This window comes from Erythranthe guttata, chromosome 10, assembly GCF_056151865.1.
Source record: "Erythranthe guttata isolate IM_541 chromosome 10, IM_541, whole genome shotgun sequence".
Taxonomy (NCBI): Eukaryota; Viridiplantae; Streptophyta; class Magnoliopsida; order Lamiales; family Phrymaceae; genus Erythranthe; species Erythranthe guttata.
The window spans coordinates 3,539,218-3,554,551 of NC_142542.1; the positions used below are offsets into that span (position 1 = coordinate 3,539,218).

At 35.1% G+C, this 15,334-nt stretch overlaps 3 protein-coding genes across 3 annotated transcripts; all 3 read right to left on the minus strand.

Annotated features, from left to right (window-relative positions):
* Positions 1-967: 967 nt before the first annotated feature.
* On the minus strand, positions 968-2,161 carry LOC105960092 (2S seed storage albumin protein). The gene has a single exon (XM_012984263.2). The coding sequence runs from the start codon at positions 1,597-1,599 to the stop codon at positions 1,135-1,137; it is 465 nt and encodes a 154-aa protein (XP_012839717.1). The 5' UTR covers positions 1,600-2,161; the 3' UTR covers positions 968-1,134.
* Positions 2,162-3,674: 1,513 nt separating this feature from the next.
* LOC105960087 (uncharacterized protein At5g03900, chloroplastic) lies at positions 3,675-7,687 on the minus strand. The gene is made up of 13 exons (XM_012984257.2): positions 7,220-7,687; positions 7,011-7,118; positions 6,844-6,947; positions 6,692-6,730; positions 6,375-6,444; positions 6,218-6,283; positions 5,869-5,955; positions 5,567-5,632; positions 4,741-4,880; positions 4,574-4,660; positions 4,421-4,484; positions 4,089-4,232; positions 3,675-3,978 (listed from the first exon to the last, which is right to left on the minus strand). Exons 1-13 carry the CDS (start codon positions 7,646-7,648, stop codon positions 3,835-3,837), a joined length of 1,548 nt encoding a protein of 515 aa, XP_012839711.2. The 5' UTR covers positions 7,649-7,687; the 3' UTR covers positions 3,675-3,834.
* Positions 7,688-9,135: 1,448 nt separating this feature from the next.
* LOC105960088 (uncharacterized protein At5g03900, chloroplastic) lies at positions 9,136-14,742 on the minus strand. Its single transcript, XM_012984259.2, has 13 exons — positions 14,074-14,742; positions 13,887-13,994; positions 13,704-13,804; positions 13,522-13,602; positions 12,982-13,060; positions 12,825-12,890; positions 11,268-11,354; positions 10,993-11,058; positions 10,211-10,353; positions 10,043-10,129; positions 9,889-9,952; positions 9,610-9,753; positions 9,136-9,481 (listed from the first exon to the last, which is right to left on the minus strand). Exons 1-13 carry the CDS (start codon positions 14,470-14,472, stop codon positions 9,338-9,340), a joined length of 1,569 nt encoding a protein of 522 aa, XP_012839713.2. The 5' UTR covers positions 14,473-14,742; the 3' UTR covers positions 9,136-9,337.
* Positions 14,743-15,334: the final 592 nt, after the last annotated feature.

Consider the following 15,334-nt stretch of genomic DNA (forward strand, 5'->3'; position numbering starts at 1 on the left):
GATTTTTTTTTCATTTTATATTATTATTATTATTATTATTATTATTATTATTATTATTATTATTATTATTATTATTATTGTTATTATCATCATCATCATTTATAATAAATATAAATAGAAAAGCTTGCGAACTAGCTCCTGGGCTCATGAACAACTGACTAACTTTGAAAATCTCATGTCGAAAAACTTGAGCTTTTGGTGAACCCACTCGTTCAGCTCACGAGCCGGCCCGCTCGACTCATTTACAGGGTGGCCCCATTACCCATACATCAAAACTTTGGCGAAGAAAAGTATTCTGATTGTTATTTTTTAAAAATCCGGGTCAAAGCCACACGAAAACAAATAAATCCATAAAAAATCTGTAAATGGGCCTACAAAGAATTAGTTGAAGCCCAACTTTGTAAATTCACGGTTTCAGTTCTTGTACCGGCGGCGATCGATCACAGAGAATCCACTCCCTCTCTCTCTCTCGTTCTCTCTCTCTCTCTCTGTGTTTAGATTTTAGAATCAGATTCTATTTGTTTTCCTCTCTGTATTATTATATATTTGATAAAACCGAAGACCTATTTTTGTATAGATCCCTTCTCCCTCTTACCTAATTACCGATCTTATATATAACCCCATCTGATCTTTAACGAGAATTGTATATTTTCAGTTGCCATCGTTTGTTCCGTTAATTGTCTCGCCAATGCGTTGATTAGTGGCTAAGTCTCCAATTGTTATATTTTTCTCTCTCCAAGAAAAAAGAAGAGATGCAGACAACAAGAAGACAACGGAAAGGTTGTTGATTCTTGCGTTTGTGGCGAACAGTTGGGCAAGAAAATCATAAGATTATATTCTTGTCCGATCATGCTCGTGCAGTAGGCTGTTATAAGGTGATTCTATGAGAGATGTGGTTTCAAGCAAATTAAAAGGAAGTACTTCGTTTGAAATTGAAAACTTAAAGAGGAAGAAGAGTCAGAAAACAAAAACAGAGAAAACAGGTTCCCCCATCATTTTTTTATTAAAGAGGAAAATGAAATACACACACAAGACCATGTGTACATTCATCATCACTTGTCACAAAACCACAAAGTACTCAACCCATTTATTCCAACATATTTACTTCGGACAAAGAGTCAAACACTAATCTCTCTAGAGAAAGAGAACATGGAACTGGCATTGCTGGGGGCTGCGGAAGTTGCACTGTCGGGGAAGAGAGCGTGCCTTCTGGTAGACCTGTTCAGACTGTCCGGTTTGGTATTGGCCGCCCTGTTGTTGGATCTCCTTCACTGCTTGCTTGATTGCTTCGCACCTGCATTGCTGGTTCACGTTCTGTAGTTGCTGGCAGCAGTCTCTCAGGTACTGTGATTGTTGTTGTGGGTTGCCGGTTGTCATTTCAATAGCCTCCTCTTCCTCGTATTGGCCCCTTTGGGAGAGGTACCTTTGGCATGACTGGAACCGGCGGCCCTGGATCTGCTGGCGGCACTGCTGCTGCTCGCCTCGGTTGGCCTCGTCGTCGATGGTGGTGGTGGTGACGGTGGTGGTGTAGCTGGTGGCGCTGGCTAGGGTCACCAGAGCCACCAGGAGAGCTGCTGTGAGAACCACCTTAATCGCCATTGTTAGTTTCTTGAGAGAGATTCTTGAAATGGGATATATATGATTTAGTAAAGATGAAATTGTTTTGGTGTGAGAATGGTGAAGGGGTGGAGGGGGTATTTATGGTGGGATTTGTGGGGATGCATGGCGTTTACGTGTTGATTCATTGGAGTAACCGTGTATGCATTTTGCTGGAGGTGTAAAGATTTGCGGTTTCGAGCTTCCACATCGATTTTGCATGCATATGCTGCCAAATATTCAGATTAAAAAAAAATATGGTTTTGGGATTCCGTGAGAATTTCACAAGTTGGTGTAGGATTTGGACATTTCTTGATCTAATAATTTACTTTTATTGAATTTTAGGGTAAGTGTTCCAAAAATTTTAAACTCCAATTTCATGATTTAAACTTCAATTTCGCTCAATTTTATCAATTAGTTAATTTTGATCTTTATTTCAATTTTGACTATCAACGTCGGTCAGTTGCTGTTGACCACCGGTCTCAGACTTATTTTTATTAGTATTTTTTTAGTTTTTTCTGAAGAAAAAAAATTCCAGTAGGTCAGCCACCGGCGTTGACTTTTTGTTTTTAATTTTTTTAAGAATTAAAAAATGGCTGCGGCTATATGCAATACTCATTCCACTTGTACAAGACCAAACTAAAGAAAGATTCCAAAAGATTCTATTTTATTAAGATGGAATGACAAGTATGCCCATAAATTAAATTGGCTTTTTTTTCTCATGTAATACCAAATACAAATAATGAGAAAAAAACAAAAATCGACACCAAGGTGTCGAAAAACTATGCTACAAATCGACACTTAAGCGTCGAATTTCATAGGTAAAAATCGACATTGACATGTCGAATTTGTAGCACAAATTCAAATGTCGAATTTTATACCTAAAAATCGACATCTAAATGTCGAATTTTATACCTCAAATTCGACATCTAAATGTCGATTTTTACCTGTAAAATTCGACCTGTACATGTCGAATTCGTTTGCGCGGGATTTTTTTTGGAAAATCGATATTCTAGCTAAAAAAACCCATAAATGCATACATTCTTGGGTTCTTCCATCGTAAAATCTTCTATTTTGTTGTCTTATGACTCCATACTTGCCATCTTTGTAAGATTTGTTGAGTTTTGATGATTTTGAATTTCTAGGTTTTGTGGGTTAATGGAGGAGGAAGGAGAAAGGTCTTGTGAGTTTTGGAAGATGAAGAAGATGATAGTTGGTCTTGTGATAGGGTTTTTTGTGTTTTTGAATTTTTGGTCTTGCATATTTAGAATTTTTTATTTTTTTAATAAATAAGGGTATTATAGTATTTATACATTGAAAATTTTAATTTAGTCTTGCACAAGTGGAATTAGTCTTGCATATAGCCGCAGCCTTAAAAAATATATAGTTTTGGGAGTCCGTGAGAATTTCACAAGTTGGTGTAGGATTTGGACATTTCTTAATCTAATAATTTACTTTTATTGAATTTTAGGGTAAGTGTTTCCAACCATTTAAACTCCAATATCATGATTTAAATTTCAATTTAGCTCAATTTTATCAATTTTGATCTTTATTTCAATTTTGACTGTAATCAGTCGTTGTTGACCGCCGATCTCAGGCTTATTTTTATTAGTATTTTTTTAGTTTTTTTTAATTTCTTTTTTCTAGTAGGTCAGCCTTCGGCGTTGTTTTTTTTTTTTTTTATTTTTTTTTTCAGCAGATCAGCCTCCATTTACAGTAAATAAAAAAGTTTTCGAAACATATACTGTCTGAGACAGTTACAAAAAAAATATGTAAAAGCACAAGTGTCATCGGCAAAAACTATAACCATATGGGGATTAAGTGTTATTCACCCTTTATATTATCTACTATTTTACAATTAAATAGATTCTCGAGATTTTCTTAAGACATAAGTTATTTTCTTCATTTTACAATTTTTTTAATTTTTTTTAATTGATCATATTTTACCCGAAATTGTTTCCGATTTATTTTTCTTTCATGATTATGTTTGAAGTAGCTTTTTACGAGGATTTGTTAATGATATTAGGTTTGCTGAAAGATATGCCCTAGAGAAGGTTCTTGGACAATTATAAACAATATGGAGAAAATAAAGTTTAATATCTACCTTGTTCTTTTGCCTTTGCATCATCTACAAAATGTATTGGGATAAAAAGTGCGATATTGCCTGCACGTGGCACGTAATATATGTACGATACCGTCTCCAGAAGAGATAAAGTGTACCGGCCCTCGACAAATTTCTTAATCGGACTTTACTACCTCTTCAAATCTCCGTTCCCATACTTGGTTATCGTAATTCTGTTCATGCAAGTCCCTCCCAGTACTATAAACGATTCTGTCTTCGCTAATGAATGTCCTCTGGGCCATGTCCCGGGCACTTGAAATCTGAAAACAATATATATAATTCCGTTTATCTTTTCTGTTTGTCATTAACATTTAAAAACATTGGCATTAAAAATTCAAGAATCGAATTTTGATCGAACAAGTGCGTTTACCTTCCACCTCAGAGGAAGATCCGGTGATTCGAGTGCCTTGGCGCAATGTTCCCTGGCTTGATTCCTTTTACTGATTTTACCATTTGTGATTAGAACGAAGAGCCATCGAGCTAATGGAATTGCAAAGAAAGAGCCAGCATAGATCTGCAAGGTTGTACATTATTAGACAAGTTCAGCAGCAAAAAGTCAGCAAGTACACATTCAGAGAGAGAGCATGCTAATATATTGCCGGTCGGAACAAGAACAAACCATTGAGTAAATCGGCTCCACATAATATATGGTTTAGTTTCTGCTCATATAGTCGGTTTGAAAGTAGATAAACATTAGCATACCTGAAGCAGCGGAAATATAGCCGACACGAATGATATGAACCTAATCTCAACCACTGTCGTATCCCTGTAATTTCAAATTCAATCAAAGAAGTCAGAGAAAAAGGGGAAATATATTATATCGGGAAAAAAAAAACAAGGTAAGCAGACTCGTACTTCAACATGGCACCAAGTATTATAACCCCAGCAAGATTAAGGCCACCAAAACCAATCACCATAGCCTTCCTGAAAGCAGTGGTTTTGCTGCAGAAAACAATCTCTCAATTAATACAAGATGCTTGATTGATACTAACCAAAAGTAAAACATTAACGAATAAGAGTACCTAAATTGCCAATCTGTTTCCTTAAGAAACTTTTTGACTTCTCCAGGCTGATGCCATCTTCTTTCAACGTCCTCCTTTGGCCCCCTCCTCTGAGGAGCAGCAGTTCGTTGTAATGATGGAAAAATGTACAAAATATTCCCCTGCATGCACACATAAAATCAACTATGAAGAGATATTTTGTATCCGTTTTAAAGAGTTACGTATAAGCATAACCCATTCCCAGGTTCAATTGATGCACTAGTATTAGTCTATCAGATAATATAAGATTTGTCCAAAAAGTGGTTTATGACTTGTCAACTTTTAAGTAAATGAAACCAGCATAAGGTAATGAAATGGGAAAGAGAAATGAGAAATCTGGGAGGAAACTAACACACGAGATTGGGCCAAGTTTCCAGAAATTCCACTACGAACTTATAATTAATAAGCTTCATTTAATACTCTAAATGTACACAAAAACCCAACGATGTCCTCTATTTATGGATAAGAAAAGTCGAGAAAATTTAATGCTAGCCATAGTAGATCAACAGATCAGATTGATAGTGCTAGCCAAGTCGATAAATCATTAGAAAAAATGGGCATCATGCAACTGTATTAAAGATGCCAAATCCATTTAGCAATCTAAGACGACATCTTACGTGTACCATCCTATGTAACTTCACTATTCAATGCTCCAAATATGAAACTAAAAATGATTCCATATTTAATTTTTTGTGGATTATGCAAAAAGAGAGCTGTTAACTAGTTTTGACAGGCAAAGATACCGTACCTTCTTCAACCATAGTTTTAGAGGGTTTAAGGAAAATGAAATTAGCAGAGTGTAACTAACCTCTTCATCAACTTCTGGTTGACCATCAAATCGAAGTAGCACTGGTAGTATGTAGGACTCATCTTTCTGGAGTAAATGAAAATAATGTAATAAATAACTCAATAGGAATACTAATAAAGACTTAGGGATCCCAACAAGCAGAAACACAAGCGCACGACATGCACACACGTTAACACAGCTATACATATATTAATAAAAGTGTTCCAACAACTAAATACAAACAAAAGTAACAAAAGTACATGAAGAATAATTATTCTAGTAACTAAGCTTATATTCAATTTATAAGTGAAGTTTGACAGTACCATCATTTCAGTAGTTTCAAGATCCAGATAAGGAGCAAGTTCTTCTGCTGCAACGACGCCACCATTTGAAGCTATGTACTGTCCAATCTGCATAAATATAAGAGAAAAATAAAATATTGGAAAAAAAAGTTGTTTACAAGCAGATGGATAGTAGCCAGTCAAGCCGGCTTCATATATGTGATTGAAGAGGATAATTTAAAGGAAACGTTAATTTAACGAGCAATGCAGAAAAGGTTCATTAAGTACAACCCCAATCAGATTGCAATTGTATAGAGTGCTTATAAAATCAACATGATGCAAAAGAAAAAAATTGAATAGCAGGCCACTGAAATTAGTATTCGTTCATTACCAACTTCCACCTCGTTTCTTCAATACCTTGATTGGGATCACCATCCCCAAATACAAAGGAAAAAACCTGAAAACGAAAGAATGCCGTGATGTATTTTTTGCAAATAAGAAAAAGCCTCCTAATTATCCTATCAGCAGATCAAGAGTTTTGTCCTTACAGATTTAAAGAATTCTATCCCGCCGTCACCATTTCTTACATTCTCCTTTTCAGAAGATGTATCCTCGTACCTGCATAAAGGAATTAATATGTAAACTACCTTCTCATTGTGTAAGAAAAGATTTAGAAATTAAATATGAATTTGTCATCATACGAGCAAATATCTTATTTGTAGTGTCGAGCAATCAATGGTACCACCTAGCACAAACTCCAACTATTAAAACATAGTTTCTTAGAACTGGACATGAATTCTTCCAATTAGACACTCGTTTTACTCTATACATTGCATAAACTGAAAGTTAGAGATATGGATATTACCTTCGACTGCTTCTGCTACTTTTTCTTGACTTAGACTTACTGATGAAAACCATCAAGAACAAAATAAAATTAAGAAACGAGCCATCAATATTATATAGTAAGCAGTTATCGGAAAAACTCAGTGGACGACGTGCATAGGTTAAGACTTGTACCTACTACCCGATGCCATTATAACAATAATCGCGGTAAACACAATAACAATGGAGGCAACCAGAATCGCACCGAAAGTAACCTTCACTAAATTCTTAGCCGCCATCTGTCAAGCAATTTAATTAAATTACAGTGAACAAGTTTCAGTTCACAAACAAAATGCCTATACCTTCCCCTTCTCCAACAGAGGTTCAGTTCTCATCCAAAATGACTTAGCCGCGAGCTTCGATCGATAATCCATGGGGAAAACATACAACACGTCACCTTCATCCGACACCTGTTAGAGAAGGCAGATCATCACAACTAAAATCAGCAATTTCCACATTATAAAGCACACCATTTGTAAGCATCACTTTTAAGTATGAAAAAAAAAATGACCTCTAAGAAGCCATTGGCGTCGGCGGCGAGAGCCTGGAGGGATTTTTGAGCTTCATGCAACATGAGCCCCGCTTTGCTCGCCACGTCACCGATGGTGACTCTCCTCCCACCGGAATCAATGGCGTCCATCGCTCGCTTCCGCACGTCGGACGGCAGCCTGTCGCTCTCGACAATGCCGCCTGGCCTGATTGTTGAGACTGTCTCGACATCAACACAAGTGCTGCTGCTGCTGCTGCTGCTGCTAGTGGTGGAAGCCCTAATTACGGGGACGGAGGCTTTGCGGCACCGGAATTTAGTGGGTGGTGGGAGAACGAGGGACGGCGGAGGAGTCAGATATTCAAATCGGAGGGTTTTGAAGGGTTTGGGAAAGATGGTTAGAGAGTGGGGTTTTGTAGCAGCAGTGAGGAAGTAAGTGGACATCGTCGCCATTTGTCGCTTAGCTTTCCAGATTTTTTTACTGAGCTTGTTAGTAAAAATAAACATTTATTTTCATTTTATTGTTTCTCAGTTTTACTCATTATTCTTTTTTTTTTCTTTTTCTTTTTCTTCGAAATAATTACTCCATTTCAGTAAGTTCAAAAGAATTGAACAGTTGTGTCTATGGGTGTAAATTGGACCGATCGGATAGGGTTAGCCCTTTTGGAAATATTCTGATTTTTTTCGGAAGTGAAAAACTAGTTCAAATTATGTTTTCCAAAAATCGGAATTTCCGAAATTGGAATGAAAAAACTTATTCCGGAATTGGAAATTTTCGGATGGAATCGGCGGAATTCGGAAATTTCCCAATTTTTTGTCACCAAAAATAAAAATTACATAATAATATTGGTATTTTATGTGTAATATTCACGTAAAAAAACGGAATTTTCGGAACTTAAGTCAGATCGGAAATCGGAATCTCATGCATATTCCAAATTCCATTCAAATAATTACTGACGTCGGTATTTTAGAATTCGGGTTTAAAACTATTGTTCAAAAATCGAAAATTTTTGGATCGGAATCGGCGAAAATTGAAATTTCGTTACAAATTTCACCCTTGGTTGTGCGCCTTATTTGGATTTCGTTTTGGGATAACATATTTTTAAAAACTAAGTGAAGAGCGAAAGTAATATTTGTTTATCAAATGAGGAAGAAAAAAAATGTAGAAGCCAAATCATATATAAAGCTGCTGTTAGAAAATAAATAGAAATTTTTGAAATTAGTTTGGCATAATTTTTGAAAAGCTTACTAACATGAATTTATTTTGGGAAACCAATGAGAAGAAAACCATCAAGTGGTAACCAAATATTGACTTCAAGATTTGGTTTGGATTTACTTTAATTATTTGTCTCCATTTTGAATGAAAAAATAATTTATGATAATAAATTCATTGATTTAATATTTTATGCCTCCTAGTAAATTTCAATTAACCTACTTGTATTATGGTTTAGGTTGTGTTGGTAAGAGCTTTTCAAAATGTAGAAGTTGGTATTCAAATTTAGGTCGTGTTTGCAAAACTTATTTAAAAGTAGAATTTATAGACTGTGAGTTAAGTTAATTTTCAAAGCTTATTTAAAAGTAGAGTGCGAGTTAAATTGACTTTAAGTATTTATTTCTAAAAGTTGAGAATATTTGCAAATTTGTTGGAAAATCAACTTAAGTAAAAAAATTATTGGTAATTTACAAATTATCACTTATTTTAAAAGAAGCAAAAATAAAAGTTCATTTTGTAAACACTTAAACATAATTTATGAGCAAAAAAAAGCTCATAAACTGTTTGTAAGAGCTTTTGAAAACACCACCTTAAATTAGTAAGAGAAATTACTCTAGGGAGTGCTTTTCTTATTTCAACTTAAAGAAACTTATTTATGTTGAAGCAAAAGTTGGTATTGCGAACAATTAGAAAGTGATTATGGGCCAAAAAAAAAGCTCAGAATCACTTTCCATAAATATGTTTCAATAATAACATATGATAATAGTTTTTTTTTTTTTATCATGCAAAGTCTACCTTGTTTACTTGCCTTTGAATAATTTAATATAATCATGTACAAACTGTATCAAGGGACAAAGTCCCAACTTGCCTGCATGTAGTACATATATCTCCTGTGAAACACAATGTACTGACCTTGTACATAGTTTTTTTCACTCAGATTTTTCGATCTCTTTGAGTCTCCGATCCCATTCTTGAGTATCATAGTCCTGCTCGTACAAATCTTTCTCGGTACTATAAACGATTCTATCCTTGCCAATGAATGTCCTCTGTGCCATGTCTCGAGCACTTAAAATCTGATAAACATTATATATAAAATAGGGTTATATTCGAGTTCGATCAGTAAAAAAAATCCATCGACAATCAAAATTGAAAAAAGGAAAAGATAACCGTTTATGAATTAGGATGAAACTACTGCATTTACCTTCCGCCTCAGAGAAAGATCGGGTGATTTGAGTGCCATGGCTCGCTGTTCTCTGGCTTGATTTCTTTTAATAATTTTACGGTTTGTGTTTTGAACGACAAACCATCGGATTAATGGAATAGCAAAGAAAGAGCCAGCATAGATCTGCAAGGTTGTAAGCTATTAGAGAAGTCGAACATCTTTTAACTAATTCAGCGGCATAAGAGAGCAAGAAGATTGAGCATGCAAATATATTGCCAGTCGGAAAAAAGAATATGTAGTGAATTAATGTTAGCATACCTGAAGCAGCGGAAATATTTCCGACACGAATGATATGAACCCACTCTGGCTAAATGTCATATTCCTTTTTAAATTCAAATAAAGAAGTCAGAGAAAAAAAAGTGGGAACAGCTTCAAATATCTAAACGAAATAAAATGCAAGTAAAAATCGTACTTTAACATGGTACCGAGAAATATAACCCCAAATAGATTAAGGCCACCAAGACCAATCACCAAAGCCCTCTCTGAAGCACTAGTTTTGCTGCAGAAAGCAATCTCTCGATTAATTCCAGATCCATGATATTAACCGAATTAAAACAATAAAGGAAAAAAGAATGAATACCTAAATTGCCATTTTTTTTCATTAAAAAACTTTTCAACATCTCCAACGAAATCAGCCCATCTTCTTCCAACGTATTCCTTCCGCCCGCTCCTCTGTGGAGCAGCAGTTCGTTGTAGTGATGGAAAACGGTATAAAATATTACCCTGCATGTACAGACAATTGAATATAAAGAGAGATTCATTTCACACGGTTTAAATAATTACATATAAGTAACATAAACCCCACACAGATTAAATTGATGCAGTAGTATCAGATAGTGTATGACTTGCCACCATATAAGTAAATGACAACTAGCAGAAGCTACGGAAAAATGGAAATAGCAAGGGGAAAATATGGGAGGTAACTTAATACATGAGACAGTGCTAAATTTCACGACAGAAGTTACTCTGGATATAAAAAATAAACCAATCCGTTATTTATGAATTAAGAAAATGCATGAAATTTTGAGGATATCCAAATTGATGAAGGGACCAGTTTGATACGTCTAGACAAGTCGATGCATCATTGGAGAAAATGGACATTATGCAACTGTTCCAAAAAGATGCCAAAATCGATATGGGTATCTAAAATGACATCTTATATTAACCATCTTATGCAGCTCCACTAGTATTCCAAATTGGAAATTAAACGTGATTCTATACCAAATAAATTATGCATATTCCACTGGTTTAAATTATCCGAAACTAGCTTATACGGGCAATTATTCCACACCTTCTACAACAACATATTAACATATTTAATAAGGTAAGGAAGCGACGTGTAATTAGCAGAGTATAACTAACCTCTTCATCTACTTCTGGCTGACCATCAAATCGCAGTAGCACTGGTAGTATGTAAGAGTCATCGTCCTGGAATAAACGAAAATAATATAGTCAATCGCAAGAAAGATGGAGATCTCAACTGGCATTGACCAACTTCGATCCATGTTTCTAAACCAGCCACTAAAAACTGGAAAATCAGAAAGTTTGGTGTGTTTCTAAGATGAAAGAGCCAAAAAAAAGGCCAAAGCTTTTATTTTCAATGTATAAATAACTAAATAAGTGAAGTTTAACATTACCGTTTTTTCACCAGTTTCCAGATCAAGATATGGAGCAAGTTCTTCAGCTGTAACAACACCACCATTTGAAGCTATGTATTGTCCAATCTGCAGAAATATTTTAGAAAAATAAATTTGTTGCAAGAAACTACTTGTTTACAACTAAAAGCATAGTAATCAATCAAGATTGAAGAGGATATTCCAAAAGATTTCAGGTTAAACTAACAAACAATGCTAAAAGGTTCAACATCAAGAACAAGGAGCCGTCGGATTTGATATCCTAGAACCAAACCTCATTTCATAGCAAAATACCAGTAACAATAGTATTGTAGAATATTTTGAATAAAAATGGTCTTCCTAAGAATTGGCAAGACGGTCTCGGATTCGTTAAGATTCTTATATATGTTACTTCCAATTCACTGTCTTACACGCTGGTCACAAATGATAATGAACGTTGTGCTCAATGATGAACTTCGGTAACCCCCCACTTATAATCTCATAAATTTACAAGAGTCATGAGAGGTACCAGAGTGATTGAATAATAAGAAGGAACATAATACCCAGTCACTCACGGAAACTGAGCTAAACAAAGGCCTAGATCATGAACTCTAGAGAGAGTCGTAGACTCGTAGTTTCAAATTTGGAAACACCCTACCACCCACTCCACATACAAAACAGCACCATACAAGATCTTATGTAAGAAAAGTAAGGTTGCTTGACAAAATTTTCAGTGAAGTATGCCTTCAACTTCCCTTATACTGCAACGAGAAAACCATGCACTTACCGAACAATTACAGATTTTTTTGCAGGATCTAACAGGTTCCAGTATGGAGCACAATGCACAGGCACAAATGAAAAATCTCAAATAAATGTCACAATATTAGCCCTTCTTTGAAAGATGACTTCAACTAAAAAAGAAAAAGGAAAGGGCAATACTGAAACTAGAAAAATATTTATTTTATTTGTACTTGGATATACAGAAAACAATTCAAATTTGCACAGTAGAATTTCGACAACATTATGAGAAACTTGTTTCCTGCCGGTGGAGTCTGTTCTAATGCACCAAAGGAGACTTAAATTTTGAAATATGTAATTGCTGTCAGTAGGGCAGCAGTTAAGAAGAAATTGAGGAGAAAAGATTTTTCCAACAGAAATTTAAGAGATTACAGTTCACACAAAGTTATTTATTTCTATCCTGACTCATTTTACAGATCCTTCTTACTTAGGTGCACGGGTCCTCAAAAGAGTAGTCTTCCTCTATCAACTTGTTTCTACCAAAAGTTAATAGAAGAAAACATATATTGGAAGAAAGATATTTTGCATTACTTAGTATGTTTCACCAAGCTGTTTTTTGTTCAAGAGGGATCTGAACCTTTAATGTACTTAAAACATCAATGTCCGATGCAACGTGAGATAGAAGAAAAAATGTCGAAAATTATATCCATTTTTGGTGATGCGTAATTTACAAAGTTTTGGAAAAATGGACATTAATAAAAGATATGTAATGTTTATAAAATCAAAATGATGCAATAAAAACATCAAAGTAACGGACCACTGAAATCAGTGCTCATTTATTACCAACTTCCACCTCTCTTCTTCAATCCCTTGATTGGGATCACCATCTCCGAAAACAACGGAAAAAACCTGAAAAGAAATAAATTACCGATAATATATCTTAGAAAGTAGGAAGCACCAATAGCTAAACAATCTGCAGATTGAGAGTTTTTTTTCTCACAGATTCAATGAAGTTCATCCCACCCCCACCATCACCTTCTCTTACTCTTCGTCTCCTGTAGTAATATGGATCCCAGTACCTGAGCAAATGAGTAAATTTGTGCATTAGAAACAGTTCTCCCCAAATTTCTCTAGACCAGACAAAAACTGACAAAACTATGATAGCTTTGTTCTTCTACAACCAAGTAAAAAGTTTAAAGCATTACTGAAAAATCTGTAATAAGCTGAAGAACAAGATATGGAATATATAATAATAATTAAACACCCCATGACTGGTCGAAAGTCGAGGTAACAACCCCTATATGCTTCTTATGCGGTGACTACATCGATGTCCAAAATTAAGTACGTTTTCTGTGTGTAACTATAAACGAGAAATTAAATGTCAAATTTTCACAACATGAAGAAAGCTTGTCTCCAGTGACAAGCAATCAATAATACCACCTAGCAGAAGTTCGCAGTGTCTTAGACATTGATAAGAATGCTTGCATTTCGACCCTCTTTTACTCTACATATTGGATAAATCAAAAGTTAGAGATATTACCAGAACAAATCAGCTGGATTCAAATAAAAATTGAAACCACTTCCATAAGATCTTCCTCTTCTGCCACGATCGTCCGACTCACTAATGTAAACCATCAAGAACAAAAATTATGCCCATAAATATTACATAATAAGAAGCTATCTCCAAAACTCAGTAGGAGTGTAAAGGCTAAGAAAGCGTACCGGCTACTCGATGCTATAGCAATAATCGTGGTATACACAATAACAATGGATGCAATCAGTGCCGTCCCAAAGGAAACCCTCACTACATACTCAGCCGCTATCTGTCACCCAAAATTCCGTTCGAATCAAAATATAACTATAATGAACCAGCATTAGTCCACAAACAATATGCCTCTATTATACCTTTCCCTTCTCCAACAAAGGTTCAGCTTTAATCCAAAACGACTTGCCAGCTAGCTTCGATCTATAATCCTTAGGAAAAACATATAGCACATCGCCTTCATCCGAAACCTATTAAAGAAAAAGATGATTACAAGTTACAACCATTACAAATTCAATGAAATCTTCCACATTACAAATCAAAAACAACCTCTAAGAAGCCATTGGTGTCGGCGGCGAGAGCCTGGAGAGCTTTCTGAGCTTCATTCAACTTGAGGCCGGCTTTGCTCGCCACGTCACCGATGGTGACCCTCCTCCCGCTGGAATCAATGGCGTCCATCGCCCTCTTCCGCACATCGGACGGCAATTTGTCGCTCTCCACACTGCCGCCGGGCCTAATTGCGGTGACATCAGCACTACCGCTGCTGCTGCTACTGGAAGCCCTAATTACGGTTTTTCCGCAGCGGAATTTTGTGGATTGGGGGAGAATCAGAGATGGCAGAGAATTCAAATGGTTGAATTCGGAGAATTTAAATGGTTTGCGAGAGATAATTAAGGAGTGGGATTTGGGAGTAAGAGTGAAAAAGTAAGCAGACATCGAAGAAGCCATTTCTGTAGATTCCTTGAATGGCTGTTACTTGATTCTGCTTAGGTTTTCGGCCATGGATGAAGATAATTTATGGAATTGAAGATTGCGAAGTATGTAGATTATATATTTACTGTGGAGAAAGGCATAAAATTGAACGTTAATTTTTTTTTTCTTGGCTGGGAAAACGCCAACGTCTGTGAGTGGAAGACTATTGTTGATTGGGGGAAGCGGGAGGATGACGCTTGTGAATTCTCTATTTTACCCTCACACGTTCCTGCAAAAATAGTTGTGCATAGAGGTTGAAATTTGAATATAATTTTATTTTATTTTTCATAATTTTTATTCCACGTATTTTGATTAAAAAACAATTCGATTTAAAATATATATATAATTCATTAGGAATTCTTAAAAATATAATTAAATTTTTTATTATTTTTTTAATATTTCAAATACATAAATTCAATTTTCAATATGATTATAGATTTTAGATTTTAAATTTCTTTTTTTTCAAATTTTTTTTCTATACCATCACATTTTTTATGTATTTGTATTATTATTTAGCACACATTTGTAACAACTTTTTTCATTCCCAATTTATCAATTTCCGATTTTTTGAATTTTTTTAGCACATCTATATCCGGTGAAAAGTACCGACTGATTTTGCACCATAGATCTATATAAATAACTACCCATTAAACACACATACACACATGTCACATGTGTATGTTATATAATGTGTAGATTAATAGTGCAGAATCACCCGATTATTTCACGGGGTAGCATCTACAAAATCATTTTATAATTTGTAACAATTTTTTTCTTTTTTTGTTTAATTCGGAATTTTCAATTTCCATTTTTTTTAAGCCCATAATTGGACAGACTT